Below are 23,454 nucleotides of genomic sequence, written 5' to 3' on the forward strand. Positions count from 1 at the left end.
TCACTTGCATTTTGATTGTTATCATTGAATTGGACTGTTTAAGTTTCCTTCCTAGGCCTATCCTATGAGGTAAACCTCTTAGCCCATACACGAGCTATATCACAATTTATAAGTTCCCCTATTAAACTTTTTAAAATAAATTGAAACAAGATATTCCTGAAAAAATCAATTCAATCGGACACGGTTATTACAGACTTGACATTTAATATGGAATACTTTTTCGCAAAATTCCAAGACTGGTCTGGTAGAGGTCTGCAAAAACGGCACGGGCTAAATATTAATTGGGGTGTGTCGGGAGATGGTGTAAAATATTTGTTTAACAGAAAATGTGCTTTCCATTAGTTTAAATTATGGCGCTCATAATGTTGTAAATTAGCCTAAAATGGCGGATTTAAGGAGACTGAACTTGAATTTTGTGGGGCAAAATTTCTGAATTTGAGCAACATTATTCTGATATTATCAAATTTATTGATGTTTGAGGCAATGTTATTGAACCTAAATACCAATAAGTGTTCGTCAGAACTGAAATGCACCTATGATCTACCAGTTTTGAAAGTGGGTGGAGCTTTAAAAAGTATGGCTATATAAAGTGGTATGCACTCAGAAAATTCGAATGGTCCCCTGGAGCCAAATGTTATAAACTTACTGTACACAAAGAAAAAGTGTGAGTTCATTGGACAACCAGGAATCCACACAGTTGTTTTTGTACCGTAAGCTTATAACATTTGACCCCAGGTGGCCATTCAAACTTTCTGAATACGTACAGATTTTAAGAGCCGACACACCCCAATTAATATTTAGCCCGTGCGGTCTATGCAGACTCCGTCCAGACCAGTCTTGGAACTTTGCGAAAAATATTCCATATTAAATGTCAAGTCTGTATTATTATTCAATTGAGGGAGATAACAAACAGACTTTTAATGGAAATACATGTATTGCAGAATTTGTATTGAAGGGCTTTGCATTCATATCTGTTTATTTAATTTCTTATTTAACCTTAGGGATTTTCAACTGAAATGTTTATACTTTATCTTGTACTTTATCTGGAAATACTAGTAATTACAACATTAAATGAGTAACCCAAAAAATTTTTTTTTTAAAAAAAAAAAAAAAAAATACAATTTCTTTTTAAAAAAAAGGGGGAAGGAAAAAAATTCTCTCTTATTCACAGTGAAGCTATACAGATTCGATTTGTCACATGATCGTCAAACCTGAATTTGATAGATTGAAGTTCACAATATGCAATTTGATTAGAGGAAATCTATTCAAGAGGGAGTATGTAAATTAAATGGAACAGTCATTTCAGTTTAAATTAAATGGAACAGCTATTTAGGGGCCATTATTTGTGTAAATTAAATGGAACAGCCAATGGACAATGGGTATGTAATTTAACTGGAACAGCCTAATTGATATCGATATCAATATGGCCCGTCACAGATTCGATTTGTCACATGATCGTCAAACCTGAATTTGATAGATTGAAGTTCACAATATGCAATTTGATTAGGGGAAATCTATTCCAGAGTATGTAAATTAAATGGAACAGCCATTTCAGAGGGAGTATGTAAATTAAATGCAACCGCTCTTTTGGGACCATTATTTCAGAGGGAGTATGTAATGGCCAATGGCTATGTAATTTAAGTGGAACAGCCTAATTGATATCAATATCAATATTGACGTCACAGATTCGATTTGTCACATGATCGTCAAACCCAACGCTCTGCAGGGTCTATTGTTCTATTGTTTCCGATTAGAGCGCTGACATTATTGGAAAATGTTGCCAATCAATATTCATGAGAGTGTACATTCAACGTCCAGTTTTCGAAATTGGGTGACTTGTGTTTGGCAGGTGTGAAATACATCTGACTGGGCGTTTTAATTACGTAACGAATAAAGGCATTGACAACATCGAATGGCTGCCCAGTGCTGTTATGTGTTTAGTTATTATATAGGCCTAATAATTATTATTAAATGTATTTATCATTCCTTTCTTTTCCCTTCTCTGTATTCTTTCCTAGGCCTACACTTTATCACTCCCTCGCTCTCATTGTCCCCTCTAAAAATCCCTCTCTCATTCCCATCATTTTCCTTCTATTTCTATTTATCAACTTGTCTTTATTATATCTTTTCATTTCTCCCTTCCTCCAGCCCTCTCTCATTCTCCATATCCCCTCCTCCCCTCTTCCTCCCTCCTCCCCTCCCAAGACTTCTCACAGGGGTAAATCTGCCCCTTCCCATTCCCTCTTTGGGTACGCCACTATTTCTATACCAATCTCCTTCTTAAAATAAAATTAAATGGAAATTTCTTAAAAACAACCTTATGTATAAGTATAGCGATTACCATTATAATGTAATATAGATATGTGGAAATGGCAGCCTTCATACATTCTAATGTGTAATCGATCAGCAAGAGCATTCAATTTATTTAAATGAAGCGCCTAAGGTCAGGTGGGTGGTAAAGATGATTGCATTGAGAGCTAAAGCTAAAGCCTCCTTTATAGACTTCAGATCCACACAAGCACACATTTGGGATACGTGGGAACAATGGTACCACTTTACACATGACTGCCCATACACATGACTGTATTGTGGTCACTTATTGATACTCGCCTGTTGTGTAGAGCGTTAATATAATGCCGGATCAGTGACTAATTTAATGACGGAAACCCTTTGTTCGAAACAACGGTACCACTTTTATGAATAGCCTGTCGCAACTTCTAATCGGCATCAAACGAACAAAGCATTATATAATATATTGCGACTCTATTTCTATTAAAAGCTCTTTGGTCAAACCTGTATCTCTCTTATTCACAGTGAAGCTATGCAATTTGATAGATTGAAATTACAATGCAATTTGATTAGGGGAAAGCTATTCCAGAGGGTATGTAAATTAAATGGAACAGCCATTTTCAGAGGGAGTATGTAAATTAAATGGAACAGCTATTTTGGGGCCATTATTTCAGAGGGAGTATGTAAATTAAATGGAACAGCCAAAATGTCAATGGGTATGTAATTTAACTGGAACAGCCTTAAATTGATATCGATTTCAATATTGACGTCACATATTCGATTTGTCACGTGATCGTCAAACCTGTATTAGAAGGTGTCAGTAAAATTATATGTGTAGCCTTATGTGTCTTACACATAAAAACTAATTTATAGCGTCACACGTCACGTCATTGGGTTAGGTCACAATGGTTCATTATGTAAACAGATACCGTCTTAATAAACGGACTGCAGCGTCTATCTATCGACCTACTGTGTCCGATCTGAGCGCTGACATATTGGAAAATGTTGCCAATCGATATTCAAGAGATTGTATGACATTCAACATTCATTTTTTTTTAAATTGGGTGACTTGTGTTTGGCATGTGATAAATACCTCTGACTGGGCGTTTTAATTACGTAACGCATAGAGGGTTTTGGCATCATCGGATGGCTGCCTAGTGCTGTTGTGTGTTTAAATAATTATTAAATGTATCCTTGCACTTTCTATTTCTTACACTCTAAATGTGAAAAATGTCACTAGATTAAAAAGTACAAGGTAATTTGGTCAAAATGCTTTAGTTGATAGCGTGTGGCTATTAATAAGGACTCTACTTTTGTGAGCCGCGTAAAATGCTGTTGCGCAAAGTCAATTAAAATAACATGAAAATCACATGTTTCACGGCTTTCTTTACAGTAATTGACAGAACCCCTTGCAGAATTGTCTGATTGCTTTGAAGCAGCAAATCGAATGGTCCCAAGATCTCATGATCTTACAACTCTTTTACAAGTCCTCCTGCAGACCTTGATGAACTCCAGAGACACATAATATTGTGCAAGTTGACATCCCAGACAGGACATACTTAAGACGTGGTGTAAATGCCATGTTGAGGAGAACTGAAATATACATACAGAAGAATGGTGGTCATGCCCGTTACTGTAAAGGAAGGGGTAAAACAAGTGATTTTCGTATTGTTTTAATTTTAATTGACTTTGCGCAAGTCCTTATTAATGGTAACACGCCAGTGATTCTACAATTATGGAAGGACAATATGTTGATTCAGCTATCAACTATAGCATTTTGACCAAATGGCCCTTTTTAATCTAACGGCCTTCTTCAAACTGTTTACTTTATTTTGATACATCCTTTATAGTCTGGCAGAGAAAACCTTTTTTTGTTGTTGTTGTTGATGTTACACGTTTTTGCCAGTTATAGTTTATTGCTCTTTGAGTGGTACATAAGAAGATTCTGGGAGGGAGGTGTAAATTTTCGACCTTACATGTTCAAGGTCAATGTTTACACACGGGTAAAATTGAAATGTTGTCCACATCCAAGCCAAACTATTTCTCTGGTCACACAGATTCAGGAACTGCATAGTTTGACCTATCTACGACTTATCCTTAAAAAGGTCAAAGTCTAATTTTGGATTCTACAGGTCAAAACAAAATAAAATGCTCTTATTTTGATAAAAATGGTCTCAGATTTATTCACATATCATAATTCAAACAAAGAATAGTTTGAGAATCCCCCTGTGTATCCATCCACACTGTCACGTGATCACCTATCATAATGATGCTACTTCTGCCCTAGTTCTCACTCCTTACAATAATAAACATAAGATAAAGTTCATGATTGATAAATAAGGTCATATGATAAGTTTTGTAACTGTTTCAGATCTAAAGCACCCACTTCACTTTGAGAGTTTAGATAAACCATAATTATATTGTTTCCGTGATGTTACCCTTAATACAGGTCACAGACAAATGGTCATTGTGTTGATGAAACTAATATCACTTTGGTTTTTTCGAGGTCTAATGTGATTAAATATACAAATGTTAAAAACAAAGTAAACACCAATTTTGTTCCTGTTTCTTGACTCACTTTAGTCACTTAGGTAACATACCAATAGTTCGATAACGTCTAAAGCGAAAGTATTTTAATATGTACATCGTGTGATGTGCATAGGACATACGACTGAGTTTCGCGAACCGAGCCCTGCATTCCAGCTTCAAACAAATTTTAAAATAATCACAGGTGGTGGTCGCCGTGCATTCTCTAAATTCAGTAAATTTTCTTCGTCAACCGTGTAATTGAATGGGATTATTTTGAAATTTTAAAACGCTTGAAATATCACAAACAAATAGGCCTAAGTTGTTGGCTCTATCATGCCACTCGCCGCCTGAATAATCATAACAACAACATCGCCCGGCAGGGTACGCGCCTGTCGAAACTATATGATTTTGAAGCTACTAAAAGTTGTTCAAAAATGTCGTTAAACTGGAACAATGCGAGAGAAACGCGCGAAAATGTATCATAAAGGTAAACTGGTCAAAATAAAATATGAGGTAAATTGGTTAAAGCAAATTCAATTGCGTTACACTAACATTGGTGGTGGTGGTGATGGTTGCGTGTGCAATCGCCTTCAATCGAGGACACACACTCACTTTTCATTCCTACCGCGGACCAATCGGCAATGGGGGACCGTCCTCGGTCAGTGGAGGTCTGCAAACGACCGCAATTGCATACATGTATAACGTGAAATACGTCCTCTATCGTCATGTAAGAGATAACGTCCGCAGTTACTAGGTTAAAGGCCCATTCGGTGATTTGCTCAACCGGACGATGGTAAAATTCATCAAAATTTTGATCAAGATTTTGGTACCTTTGTCACTGTCGTAGATGTGCTAACATAGCCTGATAGTGGTTCAGCCGAAAGCCGTGTATTTAAGACCAAATAAGACAATTTAGATGTATCTGTAATTTATAAACCATGTAAACTGACAGTATGTAAATTAGCTACATGTATTTGAACGGGGCTTCTACTTCGTCAATACTGCTGTTTTCATTGTTTTTTTGCCAATTGTTTTATTTCAAAAATACCAAAATGACTTTATCCTATACTTTTGAGCAATTTATAAACAATTTTATTTACTTTTTTACACTTGCATTGGGACCACTGAATGGGTCTTTAAATTCCAAAAATCACAAAAAAAAAAAAAAAAAAAAAAAAAAAAAACACCAAGAAAAAATGGTGAGTACGGATTCGGACGTCCACATTTGCATAGTCCTAAACAACGTCCACGTTTGTCGGCGATTGCACGTAGGTGTGTGTGTGTGTGTGTGTGGGGGGGGGGGGGGGGGGCTGGGGGGGGATTGTATGGAACCAACAAACCATTGGGGATATTGGAAGCTATTGGGTGTATGGTCGACATTAACATGTTTGTGCTGGTTTGTTCAGTGTACGTATTGCTGAACAGTAGACCTACAAAATGATTGATATAAACAACGATATCCTGATGAGGTTATTAAGTCTTCACGTTCAAGTGCATGGTCCTTTAAAACCGCTTCCGGAATTCAACTGTAACCGTGACTATAGGAAAAGAAAGGGCATCTTTACTGCTCTGCTTTTCATTATGGTGTGTACTTTATCAAATGAAAGAGCTTCGATACAGAAAGTGTAAAGTTTCGATGAAGCATCATGGCATACAAACAAAGAATTTACCGATTTGTGGCAGTACTTGCATTATGTGTACAGCTATTGGAAAGAGGTACGGAAATTGTATTTGAACTTGATCGGTATTTAAATGTAGTTAATAGTAAAACTTAGGAGTGTTTTTGCTATTGTGTCAAGGTAAAAGTAAATTGATGTAATTTACACTAGCCGAGTTCGTATTAAATTGGATATGCTTTTTATAAAACAGCATCAGCGCAATTCACAAGAAGCTAAGGATAGTCATGTTCTTTCGCTCTTACACTGTTGTTTCAACTTGACCATCATGAAAACAGCGATAATGCATACAATCTCGCACACGAGCAAAACCTAGCAACATTATTTATTGATTAGTCATACCGTGACATGACACCAAAGCAGCGACGATCCTCATTAAAAATAAAACACCGATAAAACGATGTAAATTTTTTAAAAATGTCTCTGATGTGCCATTTTTAATTTATAGGTTACGCCGAAAAGATAGATTCTCTGGGTAGGAAGTTTATGTTTGCCATGCCAACCCCTTACAAACCCACTTCTGTTACTGGCATTTACAGACCAACATTCCACATATTGATATCGACGCCTTCATCCCGCGCTATAACTGGAACAGTAAATACCCCCGGAGTTGCATGGGGACAATCCTTCACGGTAACTTTGGCACGTTCAAGCAATATTTCCATCCCCGCGACAGATTATCTAGGATACAGCTTTTCTGAAACACCCAGGGCTATCACAATTGAAACGATCGGAAATGTGGCGGTCCATGTGTTTTATTCGTACAGTAACTTCATATCGGAATGGTTGGTAGGTAGCACAAATGTCATGCCAGTAGACTCACTTGGTAGTAAATACTACGTAGCGTCATTCGCGCCCTATTCTAGCCGTAAATCGGAGTTTACCGTCACAGCGATTGATGACGAAACAGTTGTTGAAATAGAGACCAGAAATGGACAACGTTATCGCAAAGTTCTTGCCCCTTCGGGTACGTATCAATTACAGAGCGATGCCGATCTCACCGGAACTGTCATAACTGCCGATAAACCCGTTTCTGTCATGTCTGGTAGCGGTTGCTCCAAAGTGCCATCTACTAAAGATCGATGTAATTACTTGGTAGTTCATCTTACGGACGTTGGAAGCGCAGGACTTAATTTTGTTATCAGTCCGTTTAAGGATCGTACAACAGGTTACATATTTCGCGTGCTAGCAACGGAAGACAATACTCAGTTAAGATTTGGTGCTAATAATAACACATTTGAAATACATGCTGGTCAGTTCTACGAGTCAGACGTTTCAGATGACACGGTTTCGTATATCTCGTCATCCGCACCTGTTCTAGTGTTCAAGTACGGTAAAGGTGGTGATAGCTCCAATACAGAGGGTGACCCTATAATGGTTATTGTTCCAGCAGTGAGTCATTTTATCCCCGATGTGACGTTTCCAGTGGCGTATCTGCCGACTAGAGCAGCCTCAAAGTACTCTCTCAGCATCACCATAGGGTGTTCTCTTAGTGATGGACTACTCTTGGACGGAAGACCTTTAGGTAAGATATAATCCTATCTAAAAAAGTAGCCAGATTTTTCGTGCTGTTTTATTTATGACGTGAATCGATCCCAATTCTTAACACCAATCGCACGATAGGAGTCTCTGTTATGGCAATTTTCAAGGAAACCTGAAAGACGGATTTTTATAGGCAAGTATTCCATTTGCGTCTATTTACTCGCTTCTTCTTGGGCAAATTCCAAGCAAAGAACGTTTTCTATGAAGGCATTTAGTTGTTTTTCGTCGTCAAGATAAAGCTGCATCCCAAATGTCTTTCCTTTCAATACAGAATGATCGAAATGCGTCCCCCAACAAACGGCTGTAGTATTCATTTACATGTTAAGTTGCTACCTATAATGACAGGCGAAAACAGGCGAAAAACATGTTAAAGGAGTATTTCGTGATCCTAGCATTTTCTTTTTATGACATTTTTCAGTAGATATCCACGAAAAGAGCTTATTCCCAAAATTTCAGTTGATTCCGATTTGGCGTTTGCGAGTTATGCATGATTATGTGTATTACACTGCTCCATAGACAATGTGTTGTAATTTCGTTCTGGTGCACCAGAACGAAATTCAAATTTCACGATATCTTTGCTAAACGAATTAATCTGCCAGAAATATTTTGTACGTAAACATTATGTACAAGCTGTATCAAAATTATTGGTACCCATCAGTTTTCTTTGATAATGGATGAGTCGGACACATCAAAATTCAACATGAGATCCAAATAATTTGTAGATTAATTGTAAAACAAGTAATAAACTATACATTCTGAACATTTCAAGAGTATCCAATGTTGTATTTGGAAGAGGCCGGCTTTTCAATAAACATCAAAATTGATGGGTACCAATCATTTTGATACACCCTGTAGCAAGAGGTTTCCAGTGATATAAAAATCTCAACTTTTTTTGAGAAAAGTGGGGGGATGATGCTGTGGATCACGAAATGCCCCTTTAATGGTCAGAATCTCCATTTTTATTATAAGAGTATTAATGTAAGCTCATATAATACAATTTAAACACAATCTTATAACCTCATCTCTACACAGAAACTCCGTTGGACGTGCTAACAAGTCCAGTAACAAGCCCAGTAAGCTATTGTATAGTACGAATTCCAATAACTGAGATTGGCATCCACTCGGTCTCTCATACGTCTTTTGCTTTGTTTACCGTGGAGATACATGCTATTTCATACAAGATTGGATACGTATATCAAGCAGGCTACAATATCAAAAATAGGATGGCAACATCTGCGAAAGTGGTCCCAAACGACATCCCGCAATATCTTGGTGACGACGGTATGTAGAATATCAAGTGAAAAATATGAATAAAAAAATAATAATGGAAGATATTAGTGATCTTTGTTGTACTCTGAAGAAATCAAGGGGTCTTTATGTTTCATGACACCACCATGACCACCTGCCATTGAGAGCCTCAAGACATTTTAGTGTACACATGTGCGTCTCGCCTGTTTCAAGGTTTGAGAATACATGTATACATTGTTATATCATATGGAACCGTGGGTCTCGAAGGTCCGGGCCAAGCAATGTTGAACCAACAGGAAAACATTCATCTTGCGCAGATGTTTGTCTTAGCGTCTCTGTCTAGATTGATTTTTGGTGGGTTAATCTTCCAATGATGAACATTCCTGGTATACATTTCTCAGGTGACTAATAGTAGGGAAAATTAATTACCTCCTTTACATTTGTTACTTTTAACTTGACAAATAGGTTTAGGGCTATTGTGCGGATCCAATCAGATGACAGTATTTGTCAATAAATCACTGCTAACCGACGGTGAAGCTAGGGATGTTCATTTTACTGATCCAACGTGTTTCGGACGCACCGTCATGAACGACACCATTATTTACATAATAGCATCGTACACGGAATGTGGTACTGTTCTTGCGGTAAGATATTTACATGCTAATTTAGAAGTGTTTTAGAAGTGTTGCACGGTGAGACCTAATAAATGTTGGTTAACCTTTACCAAAACTGTCGAAACAGTTACTTACAATACCTTAATACATTTTACTTCTTGGTGTTTATAGGGGGTGTCCCAGAAAAATACATGGTCGGAAACAAATAGAAAGCAACACCAGTAAATCTGGTGCCCTTTGCTCCTGTCAATATATTCCCTTATCGCTGACATGGAACTGGCCGCTTTGGATTTACGTTTAGTTAGCCTCTCTTCGAGCTTGCGTCCAGACTCACCAATGTATAGGGAGCCACAGTGTTTGCAAGGGTGCTGTGCACAATACCAGATTGCTTTTCTTGTTCAGTTTTGTCCCTTGGGGAGACAATAGATCTGCATAGGGTATTCTGAGGTTTGAAAGCTGTGCTAATACCTGCAGAGAGGCCTTCCACGTAAGGCAAGGTGACAAAAACGCCCTTCTTGCTGCTATCTTCGTCGCTGTCCTTATTTTGTTCTTTTTGATTAGGACGAGCCCTGAACAATGTCCAATCTTGAAAACCGCTCTCGTGTAACACCTCCTTCACATGTCTTATCTCCTTTGATCTGTCATCAGACTGAACCGTGACAAAGGGTTAGACATCGACTCTGTTTGGGACAACCTCCTGACCCCCCGGGATCAAGGGGCGCCACCGGGACCAAGGGGGCGTCACAAAATCTTCATGTTTGATGTCATCTACATCTGTGGCTTCATCGGATTTATTAGACCTCATCGTGCAACTTTCTAATGTATGAATTCGTTACTTAGAGTAATTCTATTAATGGTATTTATTCATTGCTATCTGTTATCTCTATCTTCTACTATCATGTTTAATTGGTCTTATGATTTCATCATCCTTCCAGGAAGGGGATAAATTATCACAATACCAAAATCGTTTGATTTACGAAGGGCCACGAAATCCAGGACCAATCATGCGAGATCCGATCTTCAACATCCCAGTGACATGTTCTCAAAACAATCTGGTACTAGTTAGTTTAGCTATTGCACCGCAGTCAACGAACATCAACAAGACATTGGATGGTGACGAACAGTTAGTCAACATTACTTACGCGTTTCAGGTACGCTATGATGTTGACCTGTGTTCAATATTTCATTTAAAGCTTTTTTGTTTTAATCTGTGTTTTTACTGAAAACTCTTAACTCAAACTCAATGAATCAATCTTTTTTAGAAGCCAAGATCATGCCGTTGCCGTTTCTATTTCAATATCATTATAGACGTGATAGAGGAAGCATTCCTAGTATCCGAGCAAGGACCCTTGCTTGCCATACGATATTCTTACATCTTAAAAACTGCGTAACTAGCACAAATCTCATGGATTCCGCGTCACATTTTAGATCTTATGGATTCCGCGTCACAAAGTAGATCATACTGAAAACGCTTTATAATTTTAGATGCAAAAGGCGACATTCGCCATTTTTGTTTGCGTTAAGACCAACATCTGTCCTGTAATGCTAGGTTTTAACTGACACCTTCACATTGACGTGCGTTACAGATGTTTCACAGCAAACAGTACAACAAAGCTTACACTGAGGAAGAATTCCCTGTAACCGTACAACTTGACCAATCACTCTATTTTGAGGCGTCAGTGATGGGTACGCCAAACCTGAAGATGATGACCCATCAATGCCTGGCGACTGCATCCAGTGATCCAATGGAGACGCCAAACTACATTTTTATAGATGATGGGTAGGTTATTAACCGGGGAAGGGGCACTCAAGTATGATAGTACACACATACGTGACCAAGATATCCACAAACGAGTTTCACCCAGCCAGCATACCCCATAAATAAGAAAGGTAGGTAGATAAAGGCACGCCAGAACAATGCCCACAAGCTGGCACAGACTGCCCTGAATTAGGTGCCCTGAATTAACTTGCAGTGGGTAGCCGTGGGTGATCGCCACTCTTCCCGCACGAGTCTGGTTTCCCAGCACTTATGCCTGTACATACCTGGACGGAGAGAGACAAATTATAGAGGTTAAGACCCTTGTCTAAGGGCACAAGACGATAGCACAACCGAGCGGTTTCGAGCCCGCAACCCTCCGATTATGAGTCATAGCCATGTAGCCCGTACCACTATTATAGACCACTGTGTCAATGATATGAAACATATGTACCAAACAAGCTAAAAAGTCCCGTAAAGACTCAAATATTGGGAATTTTGGAAAATTACCTTAAATAATGACGATGTATGTTATGATTCATTAAGTCGTCCAGAATCAGAAGATAATGTATGAATTTAATGCTGGGTAACCTTTCGATTGTTGTATATTTTCACCCAATCTCATATTGGACTTAATCTGGCAATTGAGATGCTCCGGTATTGATCGTAATCGGAGACTGGTCACATGTCAGCAGCTGGCAAAGAATATTGTATGATGAATCCAGTGAATATGCATGTGAAAGTTGAAATCTCAGGCCCTCGATTATTGAGGGATGGCAACTCGTTATAGCTTCTGGAACTTCCCGCTCAAACCACCTCCCCTAGTATGATATCCTCCGTATCAATTTGGGGTCCATGTTAAGATTTGCGTGATTGTAGACAGCGGAATCCGCTGGACAGTCACTACAGCCATGACAACTAGGACGTCCGGCTGACGTTGACGCAACAGTATTATCATTCTACCAAATTTTGTTTATTCCATTTGACGAGGCGAAGGCAGTCTCGGGTTAACAATATGGTATCAAAAATCAGTAGGAGGTTGTACATGCTCTCACGCCTCAAACGCTTTGGTGTTCCAACTGATATTGGTTATGTTTGCCCAACATGCGAATATGCAGCCCCCGTCTGGCATGGTAGTATCACGACCAGGCACATCAATTAGAGCGCATCCAAAAGAGGGCTTGCCGTGGTGCTAATTACTATACTCATCCTACACAGATTCCCTTGATCAGTTAGAACTCCAAACTTTGAATGATAGGAGATTTACATCTCTGTAGGCTACACAGTTTGCTCAACAATGTGTCGAATCTGATAGGTACTCGGAATGGTTTCCACACAATATGGGGACCCACAATGACCTTACAGTGCAATAAGTATCAGGTCCCCAGAACCAAAACAAAAAGATATGGGAACAGCTCAATGCCCTATCTCACTCATCTACTAAATGTTCATATTCAGCTGGTGTGTTTTAACTGTGATTTTATGACAGTATTTTTATCTTGATGTATCCAATTTGTCCCTTATAATTTGGCTGGTTCAATTTATGTGCAATATTTTGTTAATGTTATTCATTAATTACTGTTTTATTGAATTAATTTTGTTAGTGCCTCTGTGGTGTGTGTGGGGTGTGTTTGTGGAGGGCTGATAGTTTGGGTGTGGGTGTAGTAAGGTGTGTGTGGAGATGTAGGTGGGTATGAGCTGTATGAGTGTGAGAATTTGCCACAGTAAGTGCAATTAATTTCTTTGAGCAATTTTATTGTGTTTTATGTATATTTTATGTTTGTTTTATGTCTTTTAATGTTCACAACGCAAATGTAATATTTCATGTAAATTAGCCTACGGGCCACGAATTTGAAATAAATTTAATCTGAATCTGAATCTGAATCAAAATTTGACATCGTGCTATATTTTTCACCATTGAACGCTACGCTCATAGGCATTCTTTACACATATTACATCTCGTGTTTCATTTTCAGATGCCCATCGGACAACACGGTGTTATTTTATCAGACTAACAATGACGTAAGGCAACGGTTTTCTATACAAACGTTTGTATTCCTTCAGAATAAAAACGAAGCCCTTGACAAGGTAAAATGGCTTGATAATTGAACATTGATAATCCTAGTAATATGTCAAGTCTATCAGATGACTAGTATAGGCCTAGTACCAATATTGAGTGCTCATGGGGGAAACGGTTCAAACGGGGGTGAACTGGAGACCGTGGCACATCGTCCACGCCAGGTAAAGAATTGGGCCCTATTTTGTATATGCATCAAAGCACGTGTCTTTATAAACTGTCCGCCGGCTGCTGAGAGTAGCTTCTATTACAAAATGAGCTTATACTTGCACTCCGCGCTCGGTGCGCGATTGGTTAAAAACCAATCATTGGCTAAAAACCAATCATGCCAATCGCTAATAGCTCAGCGTTAAATTACATTCAGCTATGAGTTTTCTTTCAAAATAAAGAAGCTAAATCTATTGTCACTGTACTAGACCGAGCATGGAGCTATTAAGAATGGAGAGGCAATAGATTATGTAACGCATTGTACACTTGTGCCGATTTGAAATCTGACAAGCTATTCATCGAAAGGTACCTTTTGTTTGGGACAAAGGGCTTCCACCATTAAATCGGTAAGCTGACCCGACAGTGTATTAACGCTTTACCTAGCAGACTACTGTCAATAAGTGATCAAACGAAAGTCGCGTGAAAGCGCTTACTATAATGAAAAGTACCTTTTGTTGTCATACCACTCAAGGGTGTAATTGAGTAGCCGTAAGCTCAAAAGGCACACATTAGCCGCTGATGCAGTTCGTTGTGACCCCACTGACAGTAGGTGCTTCATTTAAATAAATTGAATGCGCTTGCTGAATGATTCAGATCAAGGCTGCCATGTCTGCATGTCTATTACTGTATAATGGTAATAGCTACGTATACATGTAACATATAATAAGTATACCGGTATAGCCTTAATAAAAGTTGTTTCACAAATTGACATTTTATTTTATTTTAAGAAGGAGAATGTCATTAACAGTGGCGTACTGAAGGGGGAAGCTCTTTTGTGAGAGGTCTTGGGAGGGATGAGGGAGGAAGAGGTGGAGGAGGGACATGAAGAATGAGAGGGGCTGGAGGAAGAGAGAAAGAGGGACAAAAAGTATGAGGGGATGGAGAAGGGAAGGGAGATAAGAAGAGGGAGTGATACTTTAGCAAGGAAAGAATAAGTACAGAGAAAGGAAAAGAAAGGAATGACAAATAAATGTAGGCCTTATAATAATTATTATAGAAACTAAACACAGCCCCCCCCCACACACACACATAGGCCTAACACTAACAACACTATAGGCAGCCATTCGATGATGTCAATGCCTTTATGCGTTACGTATTTAAAACGCCCAGTCAGATGTATTTTACACCTGCCAAGCACAAGTCACCCAATTTCGAAAATTGGACGTTGAATGTACACTCTCATGAATATTGATTGGCAACATTTTCCAATATGTCAGCGCTCAAATCGGACACAATAGAACAATAGACCATTCAGTGCGCTGAGACCGAGTCTTTCAAATGTCTTTATAGAATAGTATAGTAAACTCAGGGACAATAAGATCACATTCCTTCGTTGCATATTGAGATGAATTGATTTTATTTCTATAATGAAAATAGACTACATGTTGTGATATGATGGTGTAGTTTCTTTTGATGTGATTATATTCTCAAACCCTTTAATATATCGTTATTTTTGCTTTTTTGTACAAAACATTTATAAGCGTTACTGTGCGTATTGAAATTCCATCTCGAATAAACTCGCCCTGCGTGGCTGTTGAAGAACTAGTGGATTTACCATCTTATCATGGCAATTTTTGACATGAAGATATAGGGATGATGATGCTGTGCGAGGGCAACTATTTTTCCAAAACTCATTGAGGGTAAATAGTAGGTCCAGGGTCTCCATTCACCCAGGGATCTATTTTGATTATTTATTCCCCAAATAAAGAGCAGTAAATATTTGTTTTTAGGAGGGGGGAGGGGCATTGGGGGCAAAATGAATTTTAGAGGGGGGGGGCGTAAACTACGAGCAGACGTTTTCATTGCCGACTGACAGCATCAGCGTCAGATTGATTCACTATAAGTTCAAGATGTTGAGCGGGGCACACCGACATCGCCTGGCTAATAATTACTTTGTTAGCAGAGATACTAAAATGAATACCGGGATCGATACACGTGAATTTGCTATGCACGAGTTTGATATGAGAAGAAAATCTTTGGATACCGGTGTAGAAAATGATGAATATCTCCCGTAAATGATTTCGTATAAAGAAACCAGATGTGGTTCCTTGCACATGAATATATATTTTGAACAGATATGATAGTCGTTAGCTTGCGCTTTGAGACAGTAGCTTGCGTCTTGAGTCAAAAAATGACAATAATTCCGCAATAATTCTGATTTATATGTGCCGAATTATATAGCGCAGTGTATAGGCCAATCGTGAAGGTTGTCTAAAAGAATATGACCTATGGCATACCATGCTTGACTGACACACAGCGAGGTTAGTCACCGACCTAATCGGGGCTATTGTCAGTAGCCTTCGTCAGATGTCCTTCGGCCTATTATGCTCAAAACTATTAAACAGGTCGATAATGGCCATGCGTGGCGGTGGATTCAATCTACCATGGCGATTTCTGCCATGAAGATATCGGGGCGATGACACTGTGCGGGGCAAAATGTCCCCATAAAAGGGACAATTATTGACAACTTTTCAATAGTCATTTTTTGCTAATAATTGCATGATTTACTCTTTCCAAATATGTATACTTTGTTTTCCCCTTTCACGGTTCAAAATGGTAGAGACTTTTGAGACACCCTGTATATAAGAGCTGAATTATTCGCCGTAGAATAGATGATGCAACAGGATTAACTACGATAGCAATAGCAGGCGCCCCTTGACTGTCCGACTAACTACATGGATTTTTTCAGACATAATTATATTAACTACACTCATAGAAATTGTTCGTTGGCATTACTCAGTAAGTTGCTGTAAGTCATTGCGTCAACTTTTCGAGTAATGCCAACGCGTACAATTTTGAGTAACGCTGACTCGATATCATTATGTTGGTCGCACTCATTTGCACTTACTTTATTGAGTTGTTACAACTCAGAAAATGAAACTAGGTTAGCATAATTTTCTAGAGGTGTGCTTATAGTATACTCTCTAAATTCCAGGGACTTATTAAAATGACAAAACTTCGAAAAGACTTAAAATTCAAATCTAATGGATTTAAATTATACTCTAATAAAGATTTGAAAATTAAGTCTTTCAAAGGTTTTGTCATTTTAATAAGTCTCTTAGACTTATTTTTAAATCTTAGGAATTTAGAGAGTACAAAATTTTGCACTGATTACAAAAATAAATATTTGAATACTGCTAATTGTGCAGAAAATGATCAAATTACGTGAATTAAGTAACAAAGTACCAAATTGGAATAACTCAAAACAATAAGTGCCAGTAACTTAATATGAACGAGTTACATCAACTTACATGTTGAGTTACAATAACTCAACTAATTGGTTCTTTGAACCTTGTTTATTTTTCTAAGTTCCCTGAACTTGAATTCAGAAGTTGGCATTACTTAAAAAGTTGACGCAACGACTTACATCAACTTTTTAAGTAATGCCAACAAAGTTGATTATAGTTGACGGAACTTTTTCAGCTTTTTCAGCATTTTTTAAATTCGGATAACTAAAATGAATTTTGTTTTGGCAACTTTTACACTATTTTTGAGTCGTCCAAACTTACTCCTTTTGAATTGCGCCAACAAGGCGAACAAGTCATTTCTATGAGTGTACCTGAAAAAAGTTATCCCTTACTGCAATTCGATCCTCACTTAGATTTTTGACCTGATAACACCGAGTACACAGGGCCGTTCCAAGGGATTTTGCCGCCCTATGCAAAGCCTCTGCCTGCCGCCCTACCAAAGCATACCAAAAAAGAGTTAAAAGGGGTTACCCCCTTGAAAACTCATCAGTTTTGAACTATTTGTATACTACCCACGACCGTTTTCCTAAGCACCTTTTGGCGACAGAATAAGTTTATGGTACAAATGCGCGCGAATCGCGCGAAAACTTTTGCTATTTAGAACCTAAAGTGATTAAATATGATGCAAAAGTGGAATAAATGCGCGCAAAGGGCGCGAAAATTCGCAATATGGGGGCTAACACGGGCAAATATGAGGTTAATTTGGTCAGAAACCTATATTCAGGCGTCAACATTGGGGGAGAGGGGTCATTGTATGGACCATCCCCTGGCAAAATATTGGGTGGGGATTTATCACACCCATCCCCCAGGATCTACGCCTATGTAAAATAGCCAAATATGAGGTTAATTTGTCAAAAACCCACATATCCAGGCGTCAACATAGGGGGAATGATTGTATGGACCATCCCCGGAAAAATATGGGGGGGGGGGGATTTATCCATTTATTTATTTATCCCCGGGATCTACGCCTATGGGTTTATGTATTTTGTATTTTTTTATCCCACTCTTCGTTCTTCTTCGGCACTTAGTGTTTTCTGTTTCTTTTCTCCTCTCTTCTATTTTTCTTTTTTCCTTCTGGTTTTTCACCGCCCATTTTCATCTTCCTTTTCTCTGCCCCATTTCTTCTTTCTTTTTCTCCGCCCCGTGTCTTCTTTCCTTTTCTCTGCCCCGTTTCTTTTCTTTTTCTCAGGCCCCCCCCTTTTCCGCCCTGTTTTCTGTTTCTCTTTTCGCCCCCTTTTTTTTTTCCTCCCATTTTTTTCTTTTTATCCGCCCTCATTTTTTCTCCCCTTTTCTTTCTCCATTCCCGTTTTTTCTTTTTTCGCCTTTTTTGCGCCCCTCTGCGTTTGCCGCCCTAGGCGACCGCCTTAACTGGCCTAATGGTAGGAATGGCCCTGCTGGAGTACTTTACCATTTTGACTCAATTATTTCATCCTGTAGGCCTATATACATTGCTGGCTGCTAGCTTGTAACAACGACTCTTCATCGAGGTGTACCCCTGACTGTTCCGCACCAGATCGAGGACAACGCGACACTGTGCAACAAACAAACCAGAATCTGAGGACGTCTGAACATGTTTACATAAGACAAGGACCCATCATATTAGGACAAGATCGCGGGGGTAAGAAAATGTTATAATCTGAAAACACTTCCATTGTAATGCCCAATTCCTCAAAAGAACATTACACTATTGTGTCGTGTTTTAAATTAATAGTCACCCTTTCTTCGCATTGCTCATTTCCAAAGCCTAGCATAAAGGCAAGTACGTGTATTTTCGTACGGTTTAGCTATGAGGTGGATGCGGATATACCGTTCTGGTAATTTCCGAACCCGTTCCCGAAATCGCTAACTATGCGTCATCGCCGATGCGCAGACTCATGCTGTAGCGCGGGTGACTCCTTCGGAGGCGAATGAGCGTTCCGTTTTTAATGCGTACTAGAGTCCTGGACGCCCCCGGGGCATACCATCATTTTTGGTGGGTATGTCTCCCGGAATTCGGAGATGAAAGGTCTTTTGGAGCTCACGGCGAACCGGAAAAAGTGGTTTTTCGGAGCTGCGATCGGTCAAAATCCTCGGTCAAAATCAAGGTCATTCTGGTTGAAAATCGCTTGGAAAAAACAGAAATGCGAGGAATTAGCAAAAATAGGAGTCTTTTAGCGCTGAAATGATCAAAATCAGGGGTCTTCACTCTTCAGTACTCTGTTTTGTCAAAATTCGGGGGTCTTTCGAGCTGCGCGGTTCAAAAACAAGGGTCTTTCCGGGGGAGCATACCCGTCATGGTTATTCCCTCGGCGTGCGCATGTTGACGATTTGGGCATCGACAATGACTTGGCATACTTTAATACAAAGGCTTTTCGCAATGACCGTAATGTGACTTGCGGAGCCAGTGTAAATTGGTTGTCCAGTACACACCACCATTGCTGCACTATTCACTCTATGTGTGAACTGCAAGGTCCACTTGATCTACCGTCAGCAATATCGTTCTGCAATCATACTCAGAACTTGATCGGCATGATTGATCACTGCAGTTCATTTGATAAGCGCTGGGGAGTTTTTCAATTCACTAAAGCGACATCGTCGTTTTAGTCTCGCCTGAACTTGTTACTAATTCTGGCGGGGGAGGGGGTTTGTAGGTATGTGCATGTATTTCGTAAAATAGATGCCACCAAAAGGTATCAATACTAGTTGTCTCAAACGTAGTAGTAATGATCATGGGGAAGGACTTGACCTGATGTCAAATACCATAGGGTCAATTGAGATCAAAATAATGTGCAACATGATTTTATAATAAAATCTGCGTTTTTTTCCTGGAAGTAATAGATCATTACCGTGTTTGTGGAAAATAATATTTTTTATGGGAAGGGTCAAGTCAAAGGCATCATCATCATCAGTCGGCTGCTGAGCAGGCGACTACAAGCTTTCTCCAACTGTTGCGATCTTGGTCTAGCGAAACAATTTTGTTTGGCTGCAGCATCCCTTCAGTATCTCCCAGGAGGAGTTATGCTAGAGACACTGCTAGTACTGTGTGCGCGGCCGTCCCTGGTGGAATAGGAAGGACATATTCTTTCACAGGCTCGTCATCTGTAGGACGCAGTATATGGCCAAGACATTAGAGTTGATGAGTCTTGACTCTGGCAACAAGTCAGGAGTGGTGTTGCTCTGTAAAGCAAGATGTCGTAAAGGCATTGATCTTGTTCTCCATGTGCATGTCCTTAATGATCACCCATGACTCGCACCCGTACAGAAAGACAGTAACAACACAGGTTGTTTCAAATAGTTTGATTTTCGTTTCGATTGGCAGAGATGGGCTTCTCCAAAGGTGTCCCAGTTTCCAGTAAGCTGCCCAGGCTAGTGCCTTTCTTCTTTTTAGGTCTCAACACTAGAACCCATCTTGAAACCCAAATATACTTGAAGTCTGTGACATAGTTGATGGTACTGTTACGAGTCGTACTGACTCAAGGCCAAAATCACCTTTTACAAGAACTCACACGAATGCACAACACAAATACACTGTTTGATTAAGCCAACAAAATCTAAGTCTTTAATTGAAAACAAAGTATGATTGCTTATACAACAATTGCATATACAGTTAACTCACACAATCACAGTTTTATTCTATCAGTACTTAACCAGCGGTTTTCTTGTTGGTGATCCTAGAGTTCTTGCAATGTTCTGGACGACTGATGTAATATATCCTTATTCACTTATCCTGCGAAAATCAGCGAAGTCCATTGTACACTTGCGTTTATAAATATCCTTGCGTATTAAATCCTCACACGAAAATGATGCTGCTTTCTCCAATCACTTATCTTCTTGCGCTGCTTTCTCAAATATATAACTCCTTGCGCTGCTTTCTCCAAATAGTTATCTCCTTGCGCTGCTTTCTCCAAAATGGTGTTTCTTTCACCAATCGCTCTTTCTCCAGGGAACAGGTTTCTTTAACACTGCTCCGCTGTATTTGACAGATGTGTGGTTTTCATAAACCTATCAGAGATGGATGAGGTGTCATCCATGCTCAATGACTGGAATATGTTTGATAGCTCCAGATGAAACTCCTCCATTATATCAGGGTCTTGCGATTTCCTACAGTTGAATGTTGGTCTCTTGTAAGGATTTCCTTTGCTTGTTCGCAGACTGGTAGCTAGGCGGACGCTCACAATACGATGATCGGAGTCCACTTCTTACCCACTTGCTGTTTATTAGAATGAGATTTAACTGCGCATGTGTTGATCCAGCTGGATGGGTCCAAGTCCAGAGTCCAGGTGTCAATGCAAATAACTTCAAAGGTTACTATGGAGCCATGAAAGTTGTCGTTCTCCAAGGGATCCGAGGGAGGGTCTATCAGGCATAGAGCATTATCGGCGTCAAATCTACTTACAAGGTTTGATTTTAATTATTTCAATATCACCTTGTTTAATTACAGATTCTTCCAGCGTACGATCTCGAATGGCATCTGCAGTGGGAGGTACACTGGCTGTTCTTGGCATCGGGCTTCTCATCATACTTCTTGTGTTCTTTTTAATCAAAGTTAAGCAACGACGAGGGAACTTTTCGCTAATCGGAGCAGCCAAAACTGAGGACACAATACAGCTTATTGATATGAGCCCTAAATAACTTATTTCAACATGACAATAACATAAATAATTATGCCAAATATGCATGCCTGTAATAGGCTTATACGTGGGTCGGTCAGTATGTAATGAAAGTTAACCTTTGACCCATTCTTGTATTGAAAATTTACATGGCATTTCTTGATGATCACATAAATAATGCACCTTTGTCTTTCAAACCACATGTATAAATTATTATACCATATACTTGATTACATAACAGTATTAGCATAAAATCAATAGATACTGCCAAATCACGCAAAAAGGCGGGCCTTTTAAAATACAGCGAAGGCACGTGTTTATAACGTTCGATAACTCCCGGGTATACGGTGCATAAAATATATGTCTAGTTTTGGGCAGGAGTAAACACTAAGTTCTGGGTCTGCTTTGTAAACTTGCCATTATACTACCGTATGTGGAAATGGGACGTCTTTGAACTTCAACAATTTTAGGACTCGAAAGGAAGCAACATTATTTTGCAAAACTGTCGAAAATGATAAAGCAGTTATTATTAGTACAAATGACATTAATTATCTCCAAAACGAAACAGAGGAACATAATGATTGGTCTCGAGTGAGAGCTGGTACTCGGTACGATGTTAACTGATCAAATCAAACAACAATTTGCGCATAAGGTGAGATGATCGATACAACATGCTGGAAATGTATGAAAATTGCACAATTTCATGTAAATAGGGCTCAAAATATTACAAAATTCTATGTAAATAGAAATTAAATAATTTATCTGATTTTTCATGGATGATCTCTCAACCTAAAATAAACAAAAAATTCTTAAATGTAAATTTCCCATTTAAACCATGACCCCTCTCTTTGTACCACTACTTTTTATATAAATGTAACAATAGTAGAGTGATTGATAATTGAATACCTGAGTGGAAGAAGGGCCCAAAATTGACTCCATCAAAACTTGTTTTTGAGATATTAAGAAAAAACTTAATATTTGGAAAAGTTTTATAGACAGAATGTTTTAGTCTTCAGTACAGGGACCTTTAATACATTAACATACAATATTACATACATTCGAAATTATATATGATGTCTCCATGGCAACGGTAGCTGGAGTTGGGCCCTTCTTCCACTAATATACTGCAAGTGCCAGTTCCTAAGCAGATGTGTTATAAATAGCTACAGAAATTTGATAATTATCCATTAATTGCACAAATGTAGAAGCATGTAATATGTTAGCAAGATAGTTTATTGTAATTAAAAGCAGATTTCATGGATGAACAAAAGTCCTCTTTAGCCCAATATTTGTGGAAGAAGGGTCCAACTCCATGGAGTTGGGCCTTTCTTCCATGAAAACCATGATTAAGTGTACGTGGAAGACTATTAGAGAGTGGATTTTGGCTCATCTTTTACACAGTCTGCTGTTACCATCTGGTCCAGAAGCTTTGTTGATGTCGAATTTCATCAACTGCTTATTGACTTGCTTTTGCCAGAATACAATGTTGCCACACTTGAAAGCAGTCTTGGTTGGAATGTTGGGGACTGGCTTCCAGTTCTCAGCATGATCATGAGGGATGGTTGATTTCTCACTGTATAATGTTGCTAAGCATTCAGGTTTAGCCTCTGATCTGCTGATGTTATGTAGGTATTGCCATCAGATTTGAGACTGGTATTTCACTCTTGCCCCCTTTGCCC

The 23,454-nt window shown here is 39.0% G+C and overlaps 1 protein-coding gene across 1 annotated transcript; it reads left to right on the forward strand.

Annotated features, from left to right (window-relative positions):
* Positions 1-6,333: 6,333 nt before the first annotated feature.
* Positions 6,334-22,614, forward strand: LOC140146175 (uncharacterized). Its single transcript, XM_072167951.1, has 9 exons — positions 6,334-6,534; positions 6,943-8,019; positions 9,069-9,317; positions 9,750-9,928; positions 10,834-11,049; positions 11,485-11,678; positions 13,631-13,742; positions 18,624-18,804; positions 21,607-22,614. The coding sequence occupies exons 1-9, from the start codon at positions 6,465-6,467 to the stop codon at positions 21,795-21,797; spliced, it is 2,469 nt and encodes an 822-aa protein (XP_072024052.1). The 5' UTR covers positions 6,334-6,464; the 3' UTR covers positions 21,798-22,614.
* Positions 22,615-23,454: the final 840 nt, after the last annotated feature.

The sequence above is a fragment of the Amphiura filiformis genome, chromosome 1 (assembly GCF_039555335.1).
Source record: "Amphiura filiformis chromosome 1, Afil_fr2py, whole genome shotgun sequence".
Classification (NCBI taxonomy): Eukaryota; Metazoa; Echinodermata; class Ophiuroidea; order Amphilepidida; family Amphiuridae; genus Amphiura; species Amphiura filiformis.

Excerpts from the sequence above, each read along its gene's own strand:
- LOC140146175 (XM_072167951.1), top strand. The coding sequence starts at position 6,465 with ATGGCATACAAACAAAGAATTTACCGATTTGTGGCAGTACTTGCATTA. Across the intron at positions 6,535-6,942 it reads TGTACAGCTATTGGAAAGAG|GTTACGCCGAAAAGATAGAT; the intron begins GTACGGAAATTG and ends TTTAATTTATAG. Across the intron at positions 8,020-9,068 it reads CTTGGACGGAAGACCTTTAG|AAACTCCGTTGGACGTGCTA; the intron begins GTAAGATATAAT and ends ATCTCTACACAG.